The sequence below is a fragment of the Rhamphochromis longiceps genome, linkage group LG15 (genome assembly GCF_057381845.1).
Source record: "Rhamphochromis longiceps isolate RC_006_pf linkage group LG15, R_longiceps_female_GT1.1, whole genome shotgun sequence".
NCBI classification, from domain to species: domain Eukaryota; kingdom Metazoa; phylum Chordata; class Actinopteri; order Cichliformes; family Cichlidae; genus Rhamphochromis; species Rhamphochromis longiceps.
The window spans coordinates 39,097,816-39,122,476 of record NC_140571.1 but is presented as its reverse complement, the minus strand read 5'-3'; the positions used below and the strand labels follow the sequence as shown (position 1 = coordinate 39,122,476).

Below are 24,661 nucleotides of genomic sequence, written 5' to 3'. Positions count from 1 at the left end.
GCATGTAATCTTTAGCAGACTATTGTCTCTTTGGATTATGAATCTCTTTGTTGAATGGATTCATCATTCTGGATGAAATAACTTTTGGATGAACATGTGAAAAATATTTAGGATTGCATATACTAACTGCTTATTCTATGAAACCTCTTTAAGAACTATAACTGTGAACTTTAAATGCAGCTGACTGTATGTTCCTTTTTTGTCTTCTTTTTCATCTCTCTGCCCGTCAGCTGTGCGAGCGGATCGCATGCGGGGCGGTCGCAACAAGTTCGGCCCAATGTACAAACGTGACCGAGCCCTCAAGCAGCAAAAGAAGGCGCTGATTCGAGCCAACGGCCTAAAGATTGAGGCCATGAGCCAGGTGATGCAGGCCGTACCCACTGACCTCACTATCTCTTCAGCCATCCAGAACATCCACTCTGCAGCCTCCAAGGGCCTTCCACTGAGCCACCACGCTGGCCACCACACCAGTCACCACCACCACCACCACCACCACCACGGCACAGCCCTTCCCCCAACAGACTACGACCGCAGCCCATTTGTCACTTCGCCAGTAAGCATGGCAATGCCACCACATGCCGGCAGCCTGCAGGGCTACCAGGCAGCCTACGGACACTTCCAGGGCACTCGCACCATCAAGTCTGAGTACCCAGACCCATACACCAGCTCACCAGAATCCATCATGGGCTATGCCTACGTTGACGCCTACCAGTCGGGCTCACCACCCAGCTTCCCACACCTGATTGTAGAGTTGCTTAAATGTGAGCCAGATGAGCCGCAGGTTCAGGCCAAGATCCTAGCCTATCTACAGCAGGAGCAGGCGAGCCGGGGCAAACACGAGAAGCTCAATACCTTTGGCCTGATGTGCAAGATGGCCGACCAAACACTCTTCTCCATCGTGGAGTGGGCACGCAGCAGCATTTTCTTCCGAGAACTCAAGGTATGTGCGCACAAGTCTTTAAAATATGTTTACATTTGAATGTGAGAAGCTGTTTACTCTACATAAATTGAATTATTAGCCAACACTGGTTTTCATAGTTTGGCCCATCATTTTGATCAGTTATGACAGCATACTGTTTAAGCTTTAATTCCATCTGCAGTAAGTCTTCATGCCTTTAATAAATTATCCTGCATTTCTTTCCACTGCTAAATCTTTCACCATGTTGCCATTCATAATTGACAATACTTTACCCAGTTCACAAACATGTGCTTAATCCTTTATCTTCAGCAGACCTTTAATCTCCCTTTTAATGCCACGGAGCACGCTAACACTGAGTGCACAAGGCTGTGGGGGGCAGTGGCAGGTCTGTCCATTGCTGCCACTGCTGCGTGTCCCATTGCCTGATCAAAATTCAGCAGCCAGTTGTATTTACCCCGTGCATGACACATTTTTGCTATGGGTTTTGAAAACTTTGACTGTGAGCTTCAGGCACATTTCATATTAACAAGGCCCTAGTCTGAGGGTTTTATGTGAACAGAATACCATCCCTTTTAAATACTTCTCAGATCTACACAGACATGCGCTGTGTGATGACATGCGATACTATGACTATAAAAGCAAAAATAAAAAAGTCTTTTGCGTTTTAAAATTTTTTTAAACTGAGTTCTAATTAAATAACAGTTAAACCTAAGACTCTGCTCCTCCTAACCCAGCTTTTTAAGGTTTATGTAATCTGACAAGCCTAGTAAAATGGCAACATTGTATCCTTTGTCCAGATCACAATTACAACTGACCACTGGATACCATCCACAAATGCTTCACTGTAACACGTGATCATTCTTTCTCCTATTCATCACAGAGCGCAAGGGAGATTTTCTGGTGTGTGTTTGCACACTTGCACTTTATTTGCTCTGAATGAAGGTTAATGTTCAGAGCGACATGAAAGGCATTTGATTAGTCTGTGCCTCACCTGTTTTTCTTCCCCTTGTCTGATTCTTTTTCTGTTTGTTTCACACCGCATCGCCGAAGGCTCAGCTGCATATTCATGGGCCAGGGCCTGTTGCAAAATCCCCTCCAAATATTTAATATTATTTTGTTTTCAAAGGGGAAAATAACAAATGAAAAAATGCAATATTAAAAACAGAGCCAATTACAGCACAGATAAGAGTCCTTGAAAAACACATGTTGACATTTAGCACACGCCGTGTCCCCACTATTGACATTTTTGAGATCTGTATTTGCATTTACCTCAAATGCATAGCACACACACACAGACACACAAAGGACCTTTGTAGGGTGTGGCCACAGCTAATAATTGTGTGTGGCTTGCCAATTAACTTTGAATGATCATTTTTGCTCCATTGTGAAGCATCTCTATTTTTCTCACTCTCATCCTAATTCAATTATCTCACCCACTTGTGTTTGTCACTCCCTGATTTGCTGCTGAATGGGCTGTCATTATGTTTGCCTAATGACTACCCATATTACAGAAGCTTGATAGTAATTGAGCCGAGTGCCTGTTACAAAGGTAGAAAATGACCCGGGCTCTATGCAGGAGAAACCTCTTGCTCTACCCCAAACGGTTACAAAAAATAATCTCCTGCTTGTGTTGCACAAGACCCAGTGTTTTTTGGGGAGGTGGGACCACGTTTCACTCAAGTAAGAGAGATAATTGAACTTACCCCACTTCCCCTATTTTTGAAGGGTCATCTGAAGCACAAGAGGGCCTGACAAATAATGTGCTAGCTGCGGCACTGACAGATTTTCCCACAGTCCTCGTCTCCTCGCTTGTTTCTAATTAACAGCTACAGGGAGGACTGGTGAAGAAAGATTAATGCTGGGGAGAATATGCAAAGCACGGGCTAGCCAAACTGATCAGCTCACTCTGGATTGTCTGATGCTGCTATTGAACGCATTTTAAAATCTACAAAGTATTTGCTTTGTGTTTTTCAGCCATATGAGCTTAATAATTGTGTGTCAATGCATGGTGCCATCCTTTACATATTTTTACTGTGCAAATTAAGCAGAAAAACCCACCCACGACCTTTGTTCTCCACCTTTATCTCCTTGTAAACAAATCTTTGTTTCCTTTTGACTATATGTGTGTCTGTGTTGGTACAGCTAATGGTGCACGTTGTAGTGTTTCATACTGATTGCTGATTTGATAAGACATGTATAAATCCTTCATCAGCTCCTCTAACTGTTAAATCTGACTTTAAGACATGAGGTTGAGCCTGAGACCAGAAAGAGAGGAAGCTGAGTGGAATTAAAAGTTTGTCACTGCAGTAGTGTGGCACTGTAGGAAGTTATAAATACGCTTTCACACACACACACACACAAAGATATCCACATTAAGACACGGACACCACTCACCCATAAAGCACAGCCCCTTTCACTATTATTAGCTCTGTAAGAACAAAAGAATTTCTCTGGTCATAGAGCCAAGCTGGAAGGGTGTGTGGGAGGCATCTGCCAAAAAAGTGTTTAAAGATTTAGTTTCCATAAGTTGGCCTCGGTCACGAGACTCATAAATATTTAGTCATTAAGGGGACCTTCTAAAGAGCACTCCCTATTCTTTTCCAGTGCGGCGCACTACCTCTCGCCCTCCCTCTCTTTACTTCTGGGAATGAGGCATGACGTGAGGAACATTTCTTACACCTTGGATCTGAGAAGTTGGGGTGGGCTCTCTCCGCCAACCTACTTCACTACTTCAGTTCTGATTGGTTTAACACATTGACAATTAGATCGAGGCAGGTCTGGTGCACTGGTTTTAAAATCAGTTTTAAAAAAAGTGGCATGATGAGGGAATGCTTTGGCAGGGTTCGGAGTTTTATAGAATTTTACGTGAGTTGAAAACAGGTGGATTCGTGATTCGTGTTCTGTTATTTATATCAGAACTTGACCCTGCGTTTGCCAACAAAAGATGCAGTTAATGGTTTTAATGATTTTTCATTGAAAGATTAGTTTTTGCTCTTTTTGCAGAAAGCCACTGACTATACATTTGTCTTATTTTCCAAAGGGTAAATAAGGTAAAAAAAAAAAGGGATTTATTTGTGTATACAAAAGTATACACAAACCATGCTTAATCCACTGTGTTCCACACTTAAATGTAGTGTATCCCAGAGTTTGTTCGCTCTGGGAGGATGGGTGTTTGACAATGCGTTTGTCGTTCAGAGACATTTGCTGGCACTGGGCGGATGCTGTGATATCCCTCCCCAACCTTCTCATCCCCTGTCCTGCCATGAACCCCACTGCCTGCTCCGATACATTTGTGCATGGTAAAGAAAAGAAAAAAATCTTTATTATGCTCATAAAGGGAGCTACAGGCTTTTTGCAAAAAGATTGCTTTTTGGTGGTACTGGATTTCACAGCTGTACTACACGTGATGGTAACCCCTATAAAGAACAAATCAATGAACCCCCATAGTTAAAGTATTAGCAAGCACACTTTTCAGAAGGGCTTTCTAGGAATTCTCTCACTGAAGCAAATCTAGATGAAGGAGAATGATGGAAATACAACACAAAACCTCCCAACAAACAACTTCATGAAAGCATTTCATGTAAAACAGTAACCTCCCATGATATTTAGAAATTTGTCAACTAAAGTTTGCTTTACACAGGAATATAAATCAATGTCCACTATAATAATAATGAAAAAAGGGCTACTGAAAACAAGACAGAGCAAGAACACAAAAATGAAAGTGCAAGTAAAGCGAAGTGATTCACCAAACAAGCTGCAGAAAAAAAAAAAAAACAAGAAATTGTCATAAATCAAACCACCCTTGAAAGAGATGAATTTGTAACAGAAGTAAAGGTTTGTCTTACAAATGCTTTTAAAGTACACACGTGAGGTAAAATATCAGACTTTTAAAAGGATCAAATAGTTTAAGTTGCTCCTTGACAACATTTAAACACTTTGACTAAAAAGACGATGTCATGTGTTTTTGTAAAACTGGTGAAGACAGCCATTAAAAAAACAAACAAACCAACACTCTGTTCCTGTTTTTACTGAAAATTGGAATACAAGTGTTTGCATGAGTAGTTGGACTTTGTGTGTGTATGTGTGTGTGTGTGTGTTCGTGTGTGTGTGTGTGTGAGGGTGACTCATACCACGGTGGTCTGGTGCTACCCTCTCCTCCATTGTTCCAGCTTAAAGATGGCTAGCCTGACTCCCACCACAAACACAATGGGAAGGAGAATTTAGCAGGGCGATAGGGACTATTGATGATTCATATGTTTATATCTTACCTTCCTAACTGTACTCCCTTTTCACCACAGCTACCCCACCCTCTTTCCTCTCTACACCCTTTAATAAAAACATGTGTGTTCGGTGGTGGGACAACAAGCGCTTTTGCGTGCCTTGTCAACACACGGCATACAGAAGTTAATGTACTAAAAGGAAGCACCCTGTCAGACAAAGGCTCATAGGTAAAGTAGTGCCGTAAAGCTACTACTCTTTAGCAATAGCACAGTAAAGAAAATGTGGTACAACTCTGTAATAACATAGTAGTAACTGTGAGTAACACTAGACTAAAGTGAATATAAATGGGGCAACAATATGATAATCCATGATGTAATGTGCAATGTGAACTACCATTTCCAAATTATTACTGTACTATTGCTATGAAATTTTGCCTCACTGGCGGGGGTGCATTTCTTTTTCCACATTATTAGCCATTAGATACATTTTAGATCCCAGCTTCAAAGACATTTGCACTATTTTTTTTTTCAAATCTCAAATGTCTCATATAAGGTGAGCAAGAACTGCATGTTACTTCAATTATCTGCTGAAAGTGACGTAGCATTTTAAAAGATAATTCAAATACCCAAACCTGTGTAACTATATATGTATACTCAGTCCACCCACCTGAAAAAAATGGCACAGAGTTAAAACACCCGTGACATTTTTTAAATGTGGCATTACTGTTTCTATTAGTTGTCCAGCGACAGTTGTTTGGAGGAGATCCATTTAGGTTTTTATGCCTCTCTGTTTCTCTCTCTCTCTCGTTTTTCTGTTTTGCTCTGCTCTGCATGTAGCGGCAATGGCAAAAGCAGAACTGAGGCCCATTATGTTGAGGAGGAACTGTATTAGAAGTCTCGTTCCCTGGGAAAGCTCCCAGCTGAGATGGGACGGCCATATTGGATAAACAGATGGCGGGGGAGAGGAAAGGACAGGCGAGGAGAACAGAGGTGAAACAAAGAGGGGAGATGAGAGAAGAGATGGGTAGACGAGGAATGCGAGAAGAGAGTGGGGGGAGAGGGAAGGGAAGGAGAGGGAATAACAAAGAGGAGCGGGTGGAGGAGAGAAGGAGGGAAAAAGGAGGAGAGGAGAGGAGAGTTGCAGGTCATACCTCGCATCTTTATGTCAGCTTTCTTTTAAATATAGGCAGGAATGCAAACAATTTAATAAGCCCAAATTGAATACAAATCATAACTTAAATTTTAAGAGCTTTATAATAAAGTGTTGTTATCATAACAGACCAGTCCGCTAAGATACCAAATTAGCACTGTGTTGTGTTATTTTGTACTTCAATTTTACTTCCAGTTTAGTTTATTGATTCCTATAAATAAATACATTTCATAAGGTTTCATGAACACACAAAAATCTGCAGAAATGTGCAGCAGTCTAACAAATTAGACAAGTAGTTTTAAGCAGTAGAATTATTTACAGCGCTTACTCTTCTCCTCCAGTTTAATCGACTCCTCTCAGCTGCTGCGTGTCAGTCAATCACACCAGATGACAGATCCCTCGGGTGGGACAAGAGGGGAGCTGATGTTCACATCTCACACCTGAATATTCTCCACTAATAGATTTACCTGAGTGAATAATGTAAGGTCCTCTGATGTGCCCCCGCTCTGCCCCGGTGCATAATTTCAGCCCCCTCCTCGACCTCTTTCCCATCTACATCCATAAATATTACATTAATTTACTTTGGTAAAATTATATTTACAAGTTCAGACTGGATGGTCTTTTTTTTCCTGCAGTCTTGGTTCTCTCCCCTCTGCACACATGTAGTCTACTCCCCCACCTCGTTTTTCTATAATCTATTCAGAAGCAGCTTTTATTTTCAAGGTGCATGTGCACGTTTCTGTGTGTGTTTAAGTGTGTTTGTGTGTGTGTAATAGGAGGGGGTATATTGCCCCTGCACTGCGTTGACCGGTGATTGCACCTTTTCTTTTTTTTTCTTCACACCCCATAACTGAGTGGAAATTAATAAGTCGTTTTAGGCGTGATCTGTGAACCCTGGGAAGTGGTATATCTATACCACCATCCACACACACACACGCAGAGATCCGGAGCCTCAGGCTGCAATGTCTGTCTTGTCACAGAGGTCAACCCCCTCCACCCCTTACCCCACCATGCAACAACCTCCTCTCTCAACACCGCCAGTCCTGACAAACTGCAAGCGTGATGGGGTTGGCGGACACATGCGTTTGGCAGAGATTTGTAACTGTGTCCCTGCTCCATTGAATTTGAATTATTTTGCAGGTTGTGCCGCACCCTGGAAACACACACACATACCACGGCACCCTTACTTTACAGGGGATAAAAGGAAGAAGCTATAGAAAAGGACAGTGAGAGGGATGTTGCCAAGTGTGGGGAAAGATGGCACACGGGATGTTTAAATTAGTTATAGAAATAGTAAGAGAAAGAAAGAAGGGGTTCAAAAAAGTTGACCAAAGGAAAATAATAGAGACATAAGATGAGAAATTAAGAAAATATTACAAGAAGATAATAAAGGGTCGCTAGAGAAGGACAGAAAGAAGGAAATAAGGAGGAGGGGAGGGGGTACATGGGAAGATGAACAAGGGACTGTGAGAGGTAACAACCAAGGGCAAGAGGAGGAGGAGGAAGAGGAAAAGAGGGGGCACAGTGAAGGACAACAGGGGAGGGTGAAAAGAGAACCGGTAGGTTGGTGGGGTAGGGTGCGGGGTGTAAGGAGGGAACAGGTGGAAGGTTAATGGGCCTGGAGCAGATCCACCAGACGCTCTTGGGCTTGATATATGGGGCCTGGGCCTGGCGCGGGGCGTAGGCTTTCAAAGATATATTATTTCATTTGAGGAGCAGCAGCATTCTGGCCGACAACCCCTCCACCCACCCTCACCCCCCCGATCCCCCACCAACACCCCCCACAGTCCAGCATTTGTCCAGTGATAGATGACATACACGCACACACGTGTGCGCAACCCACCCTAAAACACACACAAATGCATGTACAGTATTGTCCCCCCTGTGACAGACACACACACACCCCTTTGATTCTGCACAGACTTTTTTTGTTGAAGTCGGCAGACGACCAGCCTCACTTATTTTAGCTATTTGTCCCTGTTTACTTGTCTATTACATGTTCGGTCTTTCTTTCTTTCCTTCCTTCTCTCTCTCACCGTCTCCCTTCTGCTGTTATGTGTCTCCCTGGCTGCCGGCAGGTCTTACGGCCGTCTGTGTGTTTTTTTAAGTTGCTATTTTAGTTGTAACAATATCTCTTTGATCAGCAGTACTGGGTAGGAGCAGCAGCAGTTCGGGGGATACTTATAGGAGGGAGAGGTTGGTGTAGGTTCACAAAGGCCTCTTTTCATTCATAAATTATTGACCATCATGCAGACATCACTCTGTCTTTTTCATAAATAGTGTAAAAAGGCCCTCCTGATTTTTTTTTTGCAATACAAAATGGGAAAGACAGTGTATGGGCAGTCAAAAAACCATAAATCATATATGACTGAGGCAGTTCTTTAGCTAGAAGGCTCCAGTTTGGACGTCCTGAATATGAGCCTTACACTGAAGTGTCCCGCTGCAAGATACGGAAGCTGTGAAATGCTATTCTCACAGGTCCCACGTGCAAGTGAAACATGGAAATGCATGTAAAATATTGTATTTGCCTCAGAGAACAGCACAAATAAATAAAAAATAATAATTTTCTTCTAAATCAATATTTATTTCCTAACATAGCAGTCTGAATTTTTGAACAGCCTATACAACTTAGGCTGCTTTGACTGCAAGCAACCACCGATTTGACAGAAAGCAAAGTTTCCAATGTCCTCTTCACTTCCCCTGATAGTCAGACTGAGCTTCAAAATACAGCCATTTCAAATACTGGACGGGTCCCATAGGTCCATCCCGGGGGGATGGCGGGAGGCCGGAAGGAAGAACAGGAAACTTGTTAAAAGAGAAGATTTAAGGTCACCTGTCCCAAAGGAGCGGCAGCTTTAAGGAGACGACGGGGGTTGGGTCGTTTTAAGCATGTGCAAAGTCTGCTCATCTACTTGTTGCTTTGATGAGGGATGAAAGGCTGTCATGAAGTACAAGTTTACAGAGCTCTGAGCAATGATAGACTCAACTGTCCTCAGCATTATCTCTTCCTTGCGCCACTTCTTTCTCTCACAAGGACCTTTCTTTTTTCCCACTGTTTCGACTCTTAACCGAAATTGGAACTCAGCATGCGAGAGCACTGATGAGACATTCAGTTGTTGACAGATGGACATCACTGGATATTCACCACCCAACTAAACCTGTAAAAGAGATTTGTTTTTTTGCTTTTGTAAACTTCTGTCTGTCTCGGCCTTTTGCCGTTTTCCCCCCTCTCGTCTTCAACCCACTGCTCATTTAGCAGCAAAGAAAAGCAAAAAAATTGAATAAAATAAAAAAATTGCCTCCACCTCCTCTCGTAGTTTTTCATTTTCAAGCAAGTTAACACGGGCTGATTCGCATTTGTGAGCACTTTGGGCATCCGGCAGGAGAAAGAGCAGGTTGTGTTTAAGTCTTGTTTGAGAATGATCAGGGTAAAAGCCTTTTTTATTGGCAGGTCATGCTGCTTGTTAAGACGGTGGCGCAGGTGACTGGGCTGTGCTGTTAGCCTCTGTGGCCCCCGAACTAACACTGTTGTTCTTTCGCAAGTTGGCAACAGTCAGTCAAATCAGCCGGGAGAGACGGGCAGATATAGATAGAAGGGAAAGGAAGTGGGAATAAAAGACAAAGAAATTGGGTAAACAAAGTGGATATTGGAACTTGATTTAGCTGGCTGGGCTGCTAACAAATCAACTCAAGGGAGTGTAAACATTTTACACACTCCAAAGTACAAAGCAACTTTCTCGCTCCTTCCACCCCCACCCCCCTCCACACACACACACACACACACACACACACACACACACACACACACACACACACACACACACATATGCTGCTGTGCTTCTAATTATGAGCCATGTTAAATCTGCCTTTTATCCAGAAACCTTTCCACCCCACCCCAGCTTCCCATTAGAAACACTGAAAGCCAAAAGATAAATAAAAAAAATGCAGCCCATTGTGATTTGCAGACGCACAGGGTGGCACTATGTTGTCAGACGACTGGGAAATATACAGAGACAAGTCCTGGCATTTTGCTTCTAAATACTTCCCTGCTATAGGGTTTCCTGGAGGTCACAGGGGCTGAGGTGTGGCTGCTGCAACCTTAAGCTAACCCCCCAACCTCTAAACTAAATTCACCATTCAAAAGTATGCAAACATGTCAGCCAATTCATCTTCCTCTCTTGCGCTCGCCAGAACCAAAGCACAGTTTTTGATTACTTCATCTATTTATATTATAAACAAAGTAAAATCCAATATTCATTGCTGGAGTAGCTGAATAACATATATCAGATTTACATAATTATAACTCAACAATTATCTACCTGATTTAAATTCAGTGCATACAGTTTAAGCATGTTACATTACATATGTTCTTTATGTTGGAAAACTCCACCTACTACAGTGATAGAAGGAGATATTTATATGTCAGGTATCTAAGTGTGAGTAACTTCTTTAGACAATGACTTGATTGTCTTTCACACATTTACCAGAACACACACCTAGCTTTTAGGTAAGATAAAAATAAATAACCAAGCAATATACACACAGAGTGCCCTTTGGTTCCTATGTGCCCATTTTACGTGGCCTTTATTATCTGCGTGTAATCCAGCCTGCCTACAAGTTGGGTCCGTGTCTGCTGCTTTCGTCACAAAGCTGTCAACAGTTGTGCCCCTAGGTCTATTTTTGATGCTTATTTATGGCTCATCTATTCTAGACAGGGAGTGGGGAAGCTTCGGGGCCTGGGGGGTCCAGGAGACAATAGATAAGACAGTGGTGGACCACAGTCAACAGCTTGCTGGCTAGTTTTACACTTAAAGACTCGAGCGGTATTTATATTCAACGGTGATTGAATTTGTACACCGATGACTGATGTGTGCAGTTCGTCGGAGTAACACTAGACACTGTGGCTGTGTTATGACAACGGGCGAGAAATTTCAACGAGGCTGCACGCCAGCCAGCGACCCAGCCGAGAAAACGGCCCAAGCCCTCCCGCCAAAGTAGGACAAAAGCACCTGTTCCCTATTCCTACTTTAGCCGCTCTTTTCTTTGCCGGTTTTTGCTCTTGCTTTTCTTATTTCTTTTGCACTAGACCAGGACTTTTTTATGACTCTCACACCATTACCTCTTGCTCACCTCACAATCTGTCAGTCTCTTTCTCTGTTCTCCCCAAAAGCCATAAGTGCGAACCTGGCACGAGCCACGGATAAACGATTCCATACATGTGAAATAAAGGCATGGCACTAATAATAGCCATTACAGGCCCTGCGTTCTTTTCGGATTGCGCCCTCTCAGAAGGGGATTAAAAAAAGGCTTTTCGGGCAAAGCTGAAACAATGACGAGCAATAAACCAAATATGCCGAAAGGGGACTTGTTGGGAGAGGTGTCGACAACGTCATTAAACCTCTAGAAATTAACCAGTGAAGCTGAAAAAAATGCAAGGTTTTCAGGTGGCAAGCCATAGTCTCACCTTCCCTCAGGGCAATGCTTTACACGCCACATGTTGCACTGCACTTCCCATCATGAGCAGCCGCACCACCAGGCCCGCAGCAGCCATGCTATACAGAGATATCTTTTTCCAAATCCAGATGCATTCGTGGCAGTTTCTGTCAGAGAAGGCCTGGAGATGCACTTCAGGGAGAAGCAGGGCCCCATCTGTTCTGCGGCACTGCGGTTCTGATACCTCGTCTTCCTCTGAGTTCGGCGGTTTACATATCACAGGACCTCTGGAAAGGCTCAATTAAGCAATTCAGATATTTAATTTGTGCATCAAGGGCTCTGATCCCAGTGATCTCTGGAGCTGCGCCACATTTAAATGTGGATTCACAGCTGTTTTCTTAAAAATCCACCACCCCATTACAACCCCCCAAGGAAAAAACAAAACAAGGGGGAAAAAACCCCCATCCTCCCCCAGCGCGTCACACACTAATGGGAATATGTGTCTCCCACCCTCTCAGACAGAAAGCATCACAGCGTCAGTCTGTGCATTTTAAAACAGCTCTGGTCTTCTATGCTGGGTTAAGGTATATTGCATATGTGTGTGTCTGTGGGTATATGTCTGTCTGCGTGTGGGAGAGGAAGAACGAGCAAGTTAAAGAAGAATGTCTCTGCTGTTCTGAATAATACAAAAGGGTGAAAGCTTCAGCCTCCTGTCTTCTTTGGCTCCTCTTTTGCGTGTCTTCCTTTCCTCTTAACATCCAGACATCCAGACAAGGATTATTGGCAAATTTTCCAGCGTCTGTCAATCGAAGTCGCACACACGCACACACAAACAGTTACACCAGGGCACACTTACACATACGCAGAGAGGTTTTTACTTTGTATGTAAAGGGTCACCACTTTTCAACAGAGCAACTTCAGTATGCGTTTGCATTGATTCGACAGGTCTCTGGTACTCTCTAAACGGGATGCTATTCTTCCAAAAGATATTCCTGTATTTTGCTCTTTGATTTTGATGCTGGTGGAGGGGGCAGTCTAACCTGCTCTCAAATCCACCAGAGCAGATGAGATCAGGTGACTAGAAAATTCATAGCTTATGATTTACATAATATTCATACTCATCAAACTATTAACTGACCCCTAAGGCCCTATAGATGAGGGCTTTGTCATTCTGTCATTGATTTGCGATGACACTTAGCTCTGAGGGGGCTAAATCGAGCCAAATCCACGCTACCCCCCACCCTCCTCCACAGCATAACGAGACCGAAGGATGTCTTCACTTATGGGTAAAAGGTAAAGGATTTTTCCTTTACTTTGTGACTTGTTTGTTGATTCCTGTGCCTAAACCATCTTTCTCATTTACATCTGACTGTCATAACCTTTCACTAAACCAAATCCAAAGCCACAATTTTAGCCAGCCCACAATCACAACAAAGTCAAATCCATACTTGCATATATTCGCAGTCTTTTACTCCCCAGCATACCATGCATCCCCTCCACATGCCTTTCACACCCAGCACACAAACACCTAGTCATAAATTGCAGCATTAGCTCAAATAATGATTGCACAGCGTGAAAATCCAATGGCTGGGGCTTAATGCCTTGGAATCGCCTTGTAGATTAAGCTCGGGGTGTGTATTTGTGTGTGCTTGAAGAATCTACGAGGGGTTGGGGGGTTGCTGATGGATCAATAGGATTTCTGTGGTCAGTGCCTCCCAGCCAGGAACCTTATAGAGAGTCTACTGGCGTTACTCGTTTGACTTTGTTATGGCATGCATTTTCTCACTGCATTTGATGGAGGAGGTGGGGTGGGAGAGTGGAGAAGCAGGAAGGCAGAAATATTCATGTAGGTATGGATATTATTGGCACCCATTTGCAACTATGTAGGTCTTAACGTGATTGCATCCAAGTGTTTGTGCCTGTGTGTGTGTGTGTGTGTGTGTGTGTGTGTGTGTGTGTGTGTGTGTGTGTGTGTGTGTGTGTGTGTGTGTGTGTGTGTGTGCGTTTGAGTGTAAAAGGAAGGGTTACTTTTGGGAGATGCCATTCCCTGGGCTGCATGTGTATTAGCGGTCTAATGTTCATGTGAATAATTGATCAGGGCTTCTCTGTGTTTTTGATAATTAGTTGATAGCTTCTTAGCTCTAAGCCCTGAGATTTCTTGCATACGTGTGTCTGTGCAAGTCTGTGTGTATGTGTTTGTGTGTGCACGCAGGCTGGGGTGGGGCTAAGTTATCTATTTCTAAGGTACCTTGGAAACAATAGTGCCTCGAAGTCATGCGCTCATGGATTAACTTTCCTCAAAAATTAAGCAACAGTACATACATTTCTTTCTCATTAACTACCTACATGTCTCACACTCTCTCGGAATAAAATTTATTGCAGCTCCCTGTTTTTGAACCTCGTGCAAGATTAAAATACAACTTTTTTCAGTCATTATTTATATACTTATAAAATAAAAATGGCTGACATTACCTACAAGACTTTTTTATGCATGTCTAGTAAACAGTCTAGTTGTTTCAGACAACAATAAACATTGCATGCATGAAAAGATATCTATTGAAATTCAGGTCTGGCCTCTCACTGGTCTGTTCCTCTTGCCTTATTGATTTTTCCATCTTTCATATGCTTATGCATCAAGTAAAAACAGAATAGGAAAGTTTGGGCGTGCTTGGTTCATCCTCAAATCCCTGCGCTGATATCAGACAGAGAGGAGTGTTTGTTGCCATCATCAGCGACCTTGAGAAAACAAGACAATCTTCCCATTGCAGCACCCAGACCCGCAGACATGCTTTGTTTTTTTCTTTCTCTAGCATGTAGTGCCACACTTCTCCTAGCCTGCGTGCGCAGTTGTTGTATCAAGTTTCTGCTGTTAAAAGCATCTTTTTTATGTTAATAATGTATTAATTACATATTTATTAAGCACACTGTTACACTGTTTACAGTGGTTTCCTGTATTAGTGGCATCAGTGTGTGTTGAGGTAAAGCCCAGGCAAGCGTGCACAGCTTCGTCAGGCCCGTGTCTTGTTTCCTCTCAGCTCAACAAGGCTCAGGACACATGTACTCGGAGCGGAATGGAAGAAGACAGGGTGAGCAAGGGCAGGGCGGGAAAGAGTCCGTGCCCAATCACTGTCTCGGTTTTTGTTTTGCTGGGGGGGTTTTTCAATGCGGGACCTGGACAAGAAAACAAATGCCATAATGTGTAGAGACGAAACGATGCGAAGCTGGGAAGAGGGAAAGAGCACTGCCAATCGAATGTGCGGTATTGTAGAGGTCAGAGGTCGGCCTCCGGAGTCCGTTAATGCGGTCACCGTGGGAACCAATCAATCACAGTGCCTCAGCAATATCGATCAGACATTGGGGCACACGCACGCTGAAACACAAAGAATTCTTTCTGACACACACACACAGAGGACAGCATACATCCACTCACACAAACCTCTCAGTCTCGCTCTCAGTCCAACACACAGTAAGTGCATATGCAGCGACACACAAATGCTCATTCAAAGCATCTAGGTAGGTAGATAATTACAAGGCATTACAAGAAAAATACTTCGAAAAGAAACGGCTTGTTTTTTCTGCACTGCTGAGGACTAAGCACTGAATAGTATCTTGGAGGAAAGAAGATTTGCACTTTCTACTTTCTACACTTCTCTTGAAAAACCTTTACATCTACTTGCAGTGAGTGAATTTATATTATGGTGAGACTAGAAATACTGTGCTCGACTGATTGCAAAACAAATGAATAGAGCATGTACAATTTTAAAGCACGCATCACAAGCTGATATAATAAAGAACCTCTTTTCCACCAGAAGCGCTTTCATTTTGGAGTGAAAGAAAGATGCAAGGCCTGCTGCATCTTGTGTGATATTTTCTGAGCTCACAGATGGCCTGTGGCATCTCAATGGCTCTTAAGAGACATAATAACAGTCTAGGATTTCTGTGTGCTCAGTTGGAGATAAACCCATCGGCATCCTCCATTACCTGATCTGCTGGATTAAAGATAGATGCATACAACAAGCAGGTGCTATAGACATGCTGATGGGCATTCGTGCGATGTATATATATACAGTATATAGTGTCACATACTGTCGCAGGGCAGCTCAAAGCTGGACGAAGGAGCATTCTCATAATAAAATAGTAAAATATAGATAAAGGTGACACTCTGGCTTGGATACCTTATATAGCACAACCAGGCCAAGTGAACCTTTGTGCTGAACTTTTGTGTCAACCTAAGGTTTAATAGACACAGCTGCAGTGAAGTTGAGAGTGTAACAACAAGCATTTTGTATATAGTTGAGGTAACCCCTGGGTTTAATTCAGCAATGGCTAAATGTTTTCATTTATTTGCTGTTCAAGCCATTCAGTTACGTGTCTGCAGCTGTAAAGGGACTTAAAGCATCAGTTCAAAAGCAACAAATACATATCCGAGTAGGAAATAATTGACTCTGGTTGCTTTATTCCTTAAGCTTGTCTGCTGTTTGACAAATTTAGTTTCACTGGGTGCATTACCACCAGTATTATCATTCCTCTGCTCTCTGTGTAGCCCCCTCCCGCTTGACTAGCAGCAGCACCTGCCACCTGCTCATTTTCCCAGCATTCTTATCACTGTGCCAGCCGAAGGATCGAGGCCGAACATGGACTGGAGGGCCACGATAAGCATAAGCTGACGTTGTTAAAGTGAGACGAGCGAATACCGGTCCTCTATTCTCACTCTGCAGCATGAACAGAAAGGGGGACGTCATCTGGATCGTGAACACTGTCCATCCGTCTCGGCCTTCCCACCAGTTCACATACCATTGTTGGAACATCCAGGGGATTTTGTCACTCACTCTGTTGTTTTTCCTGATGGATATAACTCTATTTGTGGCTTGGGCAAGTTAAGGATGTCAAAAATGATTTGCAGCAGGATTCAGTAGGCATGTGCTATTTCGTTTGACCTAAAACAAGACGCTGCCTAGATGGTATCAAATGGTGACCTGATATTTTTTTTTTTTTGTGCCTTTATTGTAGCTTGGTCTTTGTTAAGATGTTATAATGGCAATAAAGAAATAAACAGGTTGATAGTGAGGTTTTATCTCAGGTCATCAGGGTTGTGTGTGCTCTAAAAGTAAAACAAATATAAACCATTTTATGATTCCTGATACATTGCTGGCTAATTTGTCCAAATCTCAATTTAATCAACGAGCTAAACTGGAAGCGAGCTTCGGTACACCGTCAAGCTCGGCGTAATTAAGTGTTTGCCACACTCTGAGAACAACAGGCACGGTTCTAGGTAAATTAATGCCCGTTCCCAGGTGAATACGCGGCCTGTTTGGCTCAAGGCGAACAGATGCCAAGACAGGACTGCACCAAAGAATGGCTGCTAGAGACGCGCAGGCATTGATGTCAGCTTCAAATCTCACCTGTAGTACTCCGAGACAGCATTGATTCTTGTCCAACAGAGATAGAGGAAAGATAGAAGCACAGCTATTGTTTATGTACGAGTCGTTTGAGGCAAATAAACTCACGGTCTGCGAATGTGTGTGTTCTCCCCCCTGTGTTAAAAAAAACCACGATTCTCTCCATTCATTAAGGCTCCACAGAAGGAGATTCTATTAATCTGTTCATTAAGCCACATCAAAAATGGAACTACTTATTAAAATCAGATCCAGCTGTGTACTCTCGTTAAAGCCCACCGTACCGTACGAAGCTTAACAATGCTCGTGGCACTAGACCAAAACCCGGCCTCAAGAAAGGGGGAGAAAGATTCTCGTACATTGGCCTGTTTTGACTCGACGCAGCGTGATAATTGCTCTACTCTTAGCAGGGGGCTATGAATAAACATTACTTTTGTCAGCGAGCATCTGAATGCTCCATTTCCAATTAATTTACATTTGCCTAGAAATGGAGGGAATATCTGCTCTTAATCACTATGTTTTATTTTCTCAATTTCCCCCAAGTCTTTTCTCATTCTCCCATTCCCTGTCTGGCAGTTCCATTCCCCCCTTCTCAACTGGGCTCTCCTTTTTCTACCTCTCTCTCCCCCTCTCTGGAAAATCCCATTAATCTCAGCCAGTGGTTTTGAACAAAAGCTATGGGCTAAGCGATTGATCCAGGGCATTGATCCCACTCGCCTGAACGATCATAAAGGTGTTAAATTGGTTTCTTGGAGGATATGTATTTTTCATCACTGGCTGCTGCAAGTACAAGTTCCTGCTCGGAATTTCTCTCATTTCTTAACCAAAAATTGGTGATGATATTAAAATATTAACTAGATCACACCTTGAAAAGCACCTGTAAATGTGTATTTTGAGGCCAGTTTGAAGCAATTTCTCGGGAGCTTGTTTTCTGCATGAGCGCCAAGCTCAGAAGCAAAATTCCTGTAATGAGTTTTGCTTCATCCAAGGACAGGTGGCAACTTGGGATTGTTCAAATGCGTACAGTTGAAGGAGGAGAAGAAGTGTTTTTTCATGCATGTTGCCCTAAATTATTTCTTGAATTCATAGAGTATGGCTAAGTTCATATGGCTCAAATCCATTTATGTTTTTTTTAGCCACAAAATGATAGCAACGTTAAATCACCATCTGACCAATTTCAGAGCGTGGTTTTGGCATTTGGTAAGAATTTCAAGAACAAGACCTTCCTGTTGTTCGTCTGTGGTGGTTTTGGTTAGGCTTACAGTGAGCATGTGGAGTATTTTCATGTGCTATGAAAAGTATTTGCTGCTGTGTCCATTCACCAGCCTGTAATTATCAGATTTTATTACCTTGAGTCTGATGCTAGTGGAAATTAAAATCTCAAAGAGAATTCCATTATTACCTGAAAAATACTTCTCTCCTTCCTCTTCACAGTGCCTCACCAGCAGTATTACATTTTTTCAACTTTTCTGTTTAGAAAAATTCATTTTGCAGAATGTGTTCAACTTTGAACTTCTTGTGTAGCACCGTTGCTACGCACACTTACCAAAATGTGTTCACATCAATTTGACTTATTAATCAAACAATGTTTCCTTTTTCATCTGTTAGCACTGAATGACCTGGCTGTAACTCGTGCTAGCTGCCTTTATGTATTTAAGGAAATCATCGTGCCAGTTATCTTGACGTCAATATCTATATTTACAGTGTTCGAGGAAGCAACCAATTTCAGTAAAGAACATCAGCCTAGCAGCAAGTGTTTTTATGTCTTGGTGAAATGAGGAAGGGATAAAGAAGAAGAATCAAGGAAAAACAACAGCTTTTTTTTCCTACTATGCGTCATCATTGCTGGAAACGGTTGGCAATTAGAAGCCTTATCTAAATACTCCATGACTATGTGGTGAGACAGGAATTAAACCACTATATAAATCTGCTTTATTGCTCTTTTGGAGCACACAAACTGCTCATTTGAACTTTGCAGCGCCATACGAAGGTGTGAATACATTAAACTAGGCAATGTTTATAATCAGCCGCTGGCAGTCGTCCAGTTTTGGTTTTTTTTTCTGACTGCGTTTTCTTTGCACAGAGATAATATTCGGCCCTTTTGCCCTCGTGTAAAACACAAGACAAATTGGTTGTCGATGTCGTGTCAGAAAGTTCATTTTATCTGAGCGAACAGGCAGCAGTGTTGGTAAGATCAGGCACCGTGACTGTTGCTCATTTGACAGAGCAAAGGAAGAGCTTGTCAGGGAAACGACTCGTGTCACTGGAACTTAAAAGGTCAGTGAACTGAACCCCGTACCCCTGGTCCGCCCACACGCCTGTCTATCTGTCACCAGTCCCCCTCTTCCAAGCGGGTGTCCCCTGCCCCAGTCTAGCCTCCCATTGCCCCCCTTTGATGACCCAGGACTCTTGTCAGAGAAGAGCTTCCAGGCGGGCAGAGTGAGGACAGGCCTTTGATGAGTATCCCGATACTTGCCAGCACCAGTGACATACAGTGGAGTCCTTTGAAGAGCCTGGGCCTTACATGTAATCATTCGTACACACACGCACACACACACACTTCCAACATCCTGAGGTTGGGGAGATAAAGAGAATTGGATTAGGGCACAATATAGAAAACACCCTCTTTTGAGCGTCTTACTTGCTTTCTGATGGTTTTAATGAAGGCATTTCCCTTGCACTTGAGTGACTACCAGAGTGGAACCGCAAAAATAGATGTATATAGGAAGGAGGCGGGAGAGAGACAGACCCTGTGATGCTGTCAAAAATGCTAGAAAAAGTCAGAGCAGCATTGCCAAACTGATGAAAGAGAAGTGGGAGACATGAAACGTTTCAAGGCAAATTTCTCACCGTGCCATATCTCTCGTATACGCGTCATTTTATTCCATCACAGTGTGCTAGAAGCATAACGACTTTTTCTGAATTCAAATATGATTTTTTTTAACTAATGACATTTACCTTGTAGTAAGAGAAAATGATGTAATAAATATGTTAGGAGATGCCAGATACTCACATCTCACTTTTTGGTTAACAACAAAAAGATGTGATCAAACAAATCTCACAGAAAAAAGGAAATCCTTCCTACTTTGGCGTAATGTCAGCACTAAATGCTTGTTTTTAAGGTCAAAACAAAACCAAATCACTTTTGAAAAGAAAAACTATGTTAGGGGAGCGACAATTCAAATACAAATACAAAGAGCTGCTCTATATCAAGGTAAACAATAAATAGTAACTCCAATCAGGAGGAGTACAGCAACCAAATGACAACTGCCGTGCAAGTAAAGAATAGTCAGGCAGCCCACGTGTCGTCTAACCAAGTGTGTTGTCTATTGTTGTGTCTTTGTGGTGGAAGGTAAACAAACACTGTTTGCCACCAGCCTCAGATCACCAGTCAAAACAGGCCTAATCAACAAGAGATAGACTTCAGATTAGGCCATATCCAGTGTCGTGTCATACAAGGTAATAAAGGTGGAATGAAAGTTGTTGACATGAAATGAGTAACTAAGGTCACTTGATATCAAACAATCTGAACCCTTTATGATTTCCATGGAGCACCAAAAAGAAAAAGACATTCCTTTCAAACCTTTCCGCGATACACCATCGATCCACATTCTTCATACTGCAAGCTTTGGATGCCCCTCACAGACAGTTCTCACATACTCAAAGCAGCAGACCCCTGTGTGCTCAGAAAGACACATTATTCCCAGCAAAGCCACAAAGTGCACACTGTTTACTGATAGAAGAGGTGGGAGAAGAAAGAAAGAACTACTTATACATTTTCCTCATTCCATCCCTCTCACTGTGTTCTCCATTTTTTTTTTTTTTTTTTGAGTCTAGCTATGTAGAGTAATGATTAACACGGTTGGGCATGGGAAGAGACTAGCAGTCACAATGGAGGGGGTTGTTTTGGTTCCCAAAACCACTATTTCACCTGTGTCAGCTTCCAAAGTTTACCTGTCAGGTCCCTGGGAGCAGACGGCTGGTATTAGAGGGGGGAAAAACAAATGGGGGGGGTGGACTATTTAATCATTATCATCTGTGGAATCACTCAGAAACTCCTGGCAATGGGCAAACAGATAAACCTGGCAACATTGTTAAATCAGGCACGCAGCAAAGTGCTTAACTGTGTGGGGAAAGGTTCACATGAGAAAGCTTTAGAGTGCATACAGGGGACTTTTGAGCTTTGTGTAAGGTTGGGAAAAAAAATGCCTGTGGTACGCTACTGATCAATAGTGATTGACCTGTGAGAAAGCTTACCCGGCAAACAGCTGCCTGTGATATTTACAAGCCGCTACGGCTGACAAAGTGCTTCAGCTTTTTTCAGCGCTTTTTTTTCTGTGGGTGGCTCTATACTATTTGGCTGTAGCCTTTATTTCTCAAGGTCTTTGTACAATATTATCACCGCTCTACATTTCAGATTATTTGACAGACTGGATTTTCTAACAGGCATTTTTAGCATTTGGAAAAAACCCAACGTGCAGTAAAAATGTTTAGAGCAGGTGACCTCATAGACTGATCGTGGAGCCTGTAAAATGATTATAGTATTTATGACACAATCTTAACCACAAATTTTAACAGTGTGACTTTGCTTACAAGTTCCTGTTTAAAACTTGATTTGTTTTCAGTGACTTACAGATATAAGACTTTAATTTTTGGAACATTAAACACATTTTGTACAGTTTGCACATCCCATGTTTTCTACGCCCCTCCTGAACACACAACTCTGTGTGTTGATGACTGCAAACCCGTCTAAATAACATGTAATAAAGGAGTGCAATGAAAGACATGCAATCTGCACTGATGACAGTTACGGTATTGTACATCTGGCATTCAGTCTCAACAGAGACTGTTGTTACAGCTTTATAAGAGCGGAAAAATAAACACCTGGCCTAATGTGGATTTTTGTATATGCATCTCTAATCAGGTGGATGACCAGATGAAGCTGCTGCAGAACTGCTGGAGTGAACTCCTCATTCTCGACCACGTTTTCCGCCAGGTGGTGCATGCCAAGGAGGGCTCCATCCTATTGGTCACTGGCCAACAGGTAAGAACTACTTCCAGCATTTTCCACTCCTTTTTTGTTTTTGTCCAATCTTGTATCACTCAAACTCTGAAAAAAAAAAACCCTTTTCTTTCTTTCTGTTAAAAGGGGATTTTTCCTTCCCACTGTTGCCAAGTGATTGCTCACAGACATGTCGCCTGATTGTTGGGGTTTCTTTCTAAGATTATAGGCTCTTACAGTTTTTCTCAGAGCATGAAGACTCAAACAGTGAATAAATAAAGCACTCAGACACTCATGCTGCAGCATAGTGAGTGGGTGGACAGATAAAAAATGCAGCTAAATGTGTTATTTTCTTTTACTGGGGGTCTTTGAGGAAGTTGGTGGGAGATGGTGCCTGAAGCCCTAACAAGAAATCTCAATGCATCAGAATGCCATGTGCTGATTTGTGTTTCGGCTTCTCACACACACACACACACACACACACACACACACACACACACACACACACACACACACACACACACACACAAGCACTCACAAAGCAAGCTGTCTTTAAATACACAAACCCAAAGCAAACATAGAAGACTCACTCGGTCTTCAGTGATTCTCAAAATCGCACACAAACAAAGGCACATTTTAAAAAGAGAAAGAGAGAGTGTGTGCAGTCACAAAGGTGCGAAACTGCTCATCATGAATATGCCTCTGACCAATCAGATGGCTGTCAGTGAGTTGAGAAGTCATGCATTATTGATTGTCTTGCACTGCAAAAACATTGCTTTTCGACAAATGTTTTACAACAATAGATTCTGGCGAGCGCGTGTGCACTGTGTACAGGGGGAGTCCTTTTAATGCCGCGATTCTGAATGAAGACAAGGTCACAGTCGATTCTGAGCATGGGTGAAGAAGCAGCCAGTACTGCCTCTAGTGGGAACTACAAACTATAACAAATAGTGCTATGGTAGTAGTAACAGGTAAATGAGAGTTTGAAGAAAAAAATAAATAAAAAGGCAGAAGAAGCGGTGCAAGATTGTTGAACAGATGGACGGAGGGAGTAAACTGATGGAAGGAGACTGAGTTGGATAATAGGAGGGAGAAGAAAAGAAAGGAGGCAGAATGAGGTAGAAGAAGGCAGAAATGTGCCAAAAGTAGAAGAGATGAGGATGGATCGGGGAGAAGATGATGAGGCGAAGCAGATAAGGCTGTTTTAAAAGGCCCGAACAGCGAGGTGCAGGAATAGGGGGAGGAGGAGGGGCTGATAGTCAGGGGAGGTGCTGGATGGCGGTTTCGTTTTGCATACTTTGGTTAATGAACAGCTGGTGTTGAGGGTGTGTGTGTGTGTTTGGAAATGTATGCATGTGTGTGTGGGAGGGAGGGGGGGGGTCTGAAACAGTTCATTATCTCCTATTATTCTCCACCTGGCCAGGGGTGACAGCACAGTGATAATGCAAGGGATATTTAAACCGCAGTAGCAACACCACCCAAAGCAAATGCTACACAAACACAATCAGGACTTGATGGGAGAGCGCTGCACCGAGTCTGGCAAAAGCCTTCTCTGACCTTAGTGCCCAGTAAGAAGCAAATCTGTGTTGTACATGGAGTACATGTAGTCCTCTGGTCTATAAACTATATATCAGTATTTTTAAAAAGGACCACGTATTTGTAGTTCTAACCTTTACACAGAGTGGCTGCATCAGGTTAGAAGCATAGTCCCAACAGCAAAACAGAGGGCCATTTGTCCAAGAATGCAGAGTGTGCAAAATCTTAATTTTGAACAGATACTACAGTTTTACAAGGTGGATTTTTTTTCCCTTTGGCAGCCCAAACGAAATAACACAGCTGGTATTTTATACTATTGAATTGCCAGAATGCCCATATGTAGTGTATTATGAGGAATTAACCAAACGATGCCATAACACGAAGCAGCCATTGAGGACAGGCCTTAGTTCATGCCGTAATTAATCCATTGTTGCACTGAAACTGATTGCACTTTGTCCTCAAGTGCATTGAGGCAAATCACCACATTTATTCTGAAATAAATTCGCAAAGTTTACCAGGAGATATTGTACTGCTTTTATTAAAAAAATGTGACTGAAGGACCAGAGCTTTGCTCATATGGAGAATTTAAACAGATGTTTCTTCCCTCTTGCTTTGAAGCAAGCTGCTTCTTTGCTCTTGCCAGTCATACGCTCCATTCATACTGACATTTGAAGAGAAATCCATTGAACTAGCAGATTAACTGCTACAGCCTGTCATTTGCCTTCTGTCTTGCCCGGTCTCATGTCCCTATGTTTGTTGTCCCTTGCTTGTTAATTTTATTCTTTTTTTTCTGCCTTTCTTTCTCTTTACTACTGCATGTCACCAACAGCAGTGAGAAATGACCATGAGTTCTTGTTCTTTATCCTGTCATAGGATCAAACACACAGTGGAACTTGTACAAATGTGAGCAAACATGAAATGACAAAGGCTGGACTGATCTGTTGAATGATTTAGCAAGGCCTCACAGTGTGGCAGTCAGCCGGCTACAAAAAAACACTATAAGAG

General features: G+C 42.6%; 1 protein-coding gene across 1 annotated transcript in view; it reads left to right on the top strand.

Annotated features, from left to right (window-relative positions):
* Nucleotides 1-24,661, top strand: part of nr5a2 (nuclear receptor subfamily 5, group A, member 2) — a 68,638-nt gene that overhangs the window by 16,788 nt on the left and 27,189 nt on the right. The window contains exons 4-5 of the mRNA XM_085383233.1: nt 231-940; nt 22,043-22,162. Of these exons, the coding sequence (XP_085239359.1) occupies nt 231-940; nt 22,043-22,162 (830 nt within the window). The remainder of the gene's footprint in view (nt 1-230; nt 941-22,042; nt 22,163-24,661) is intronic.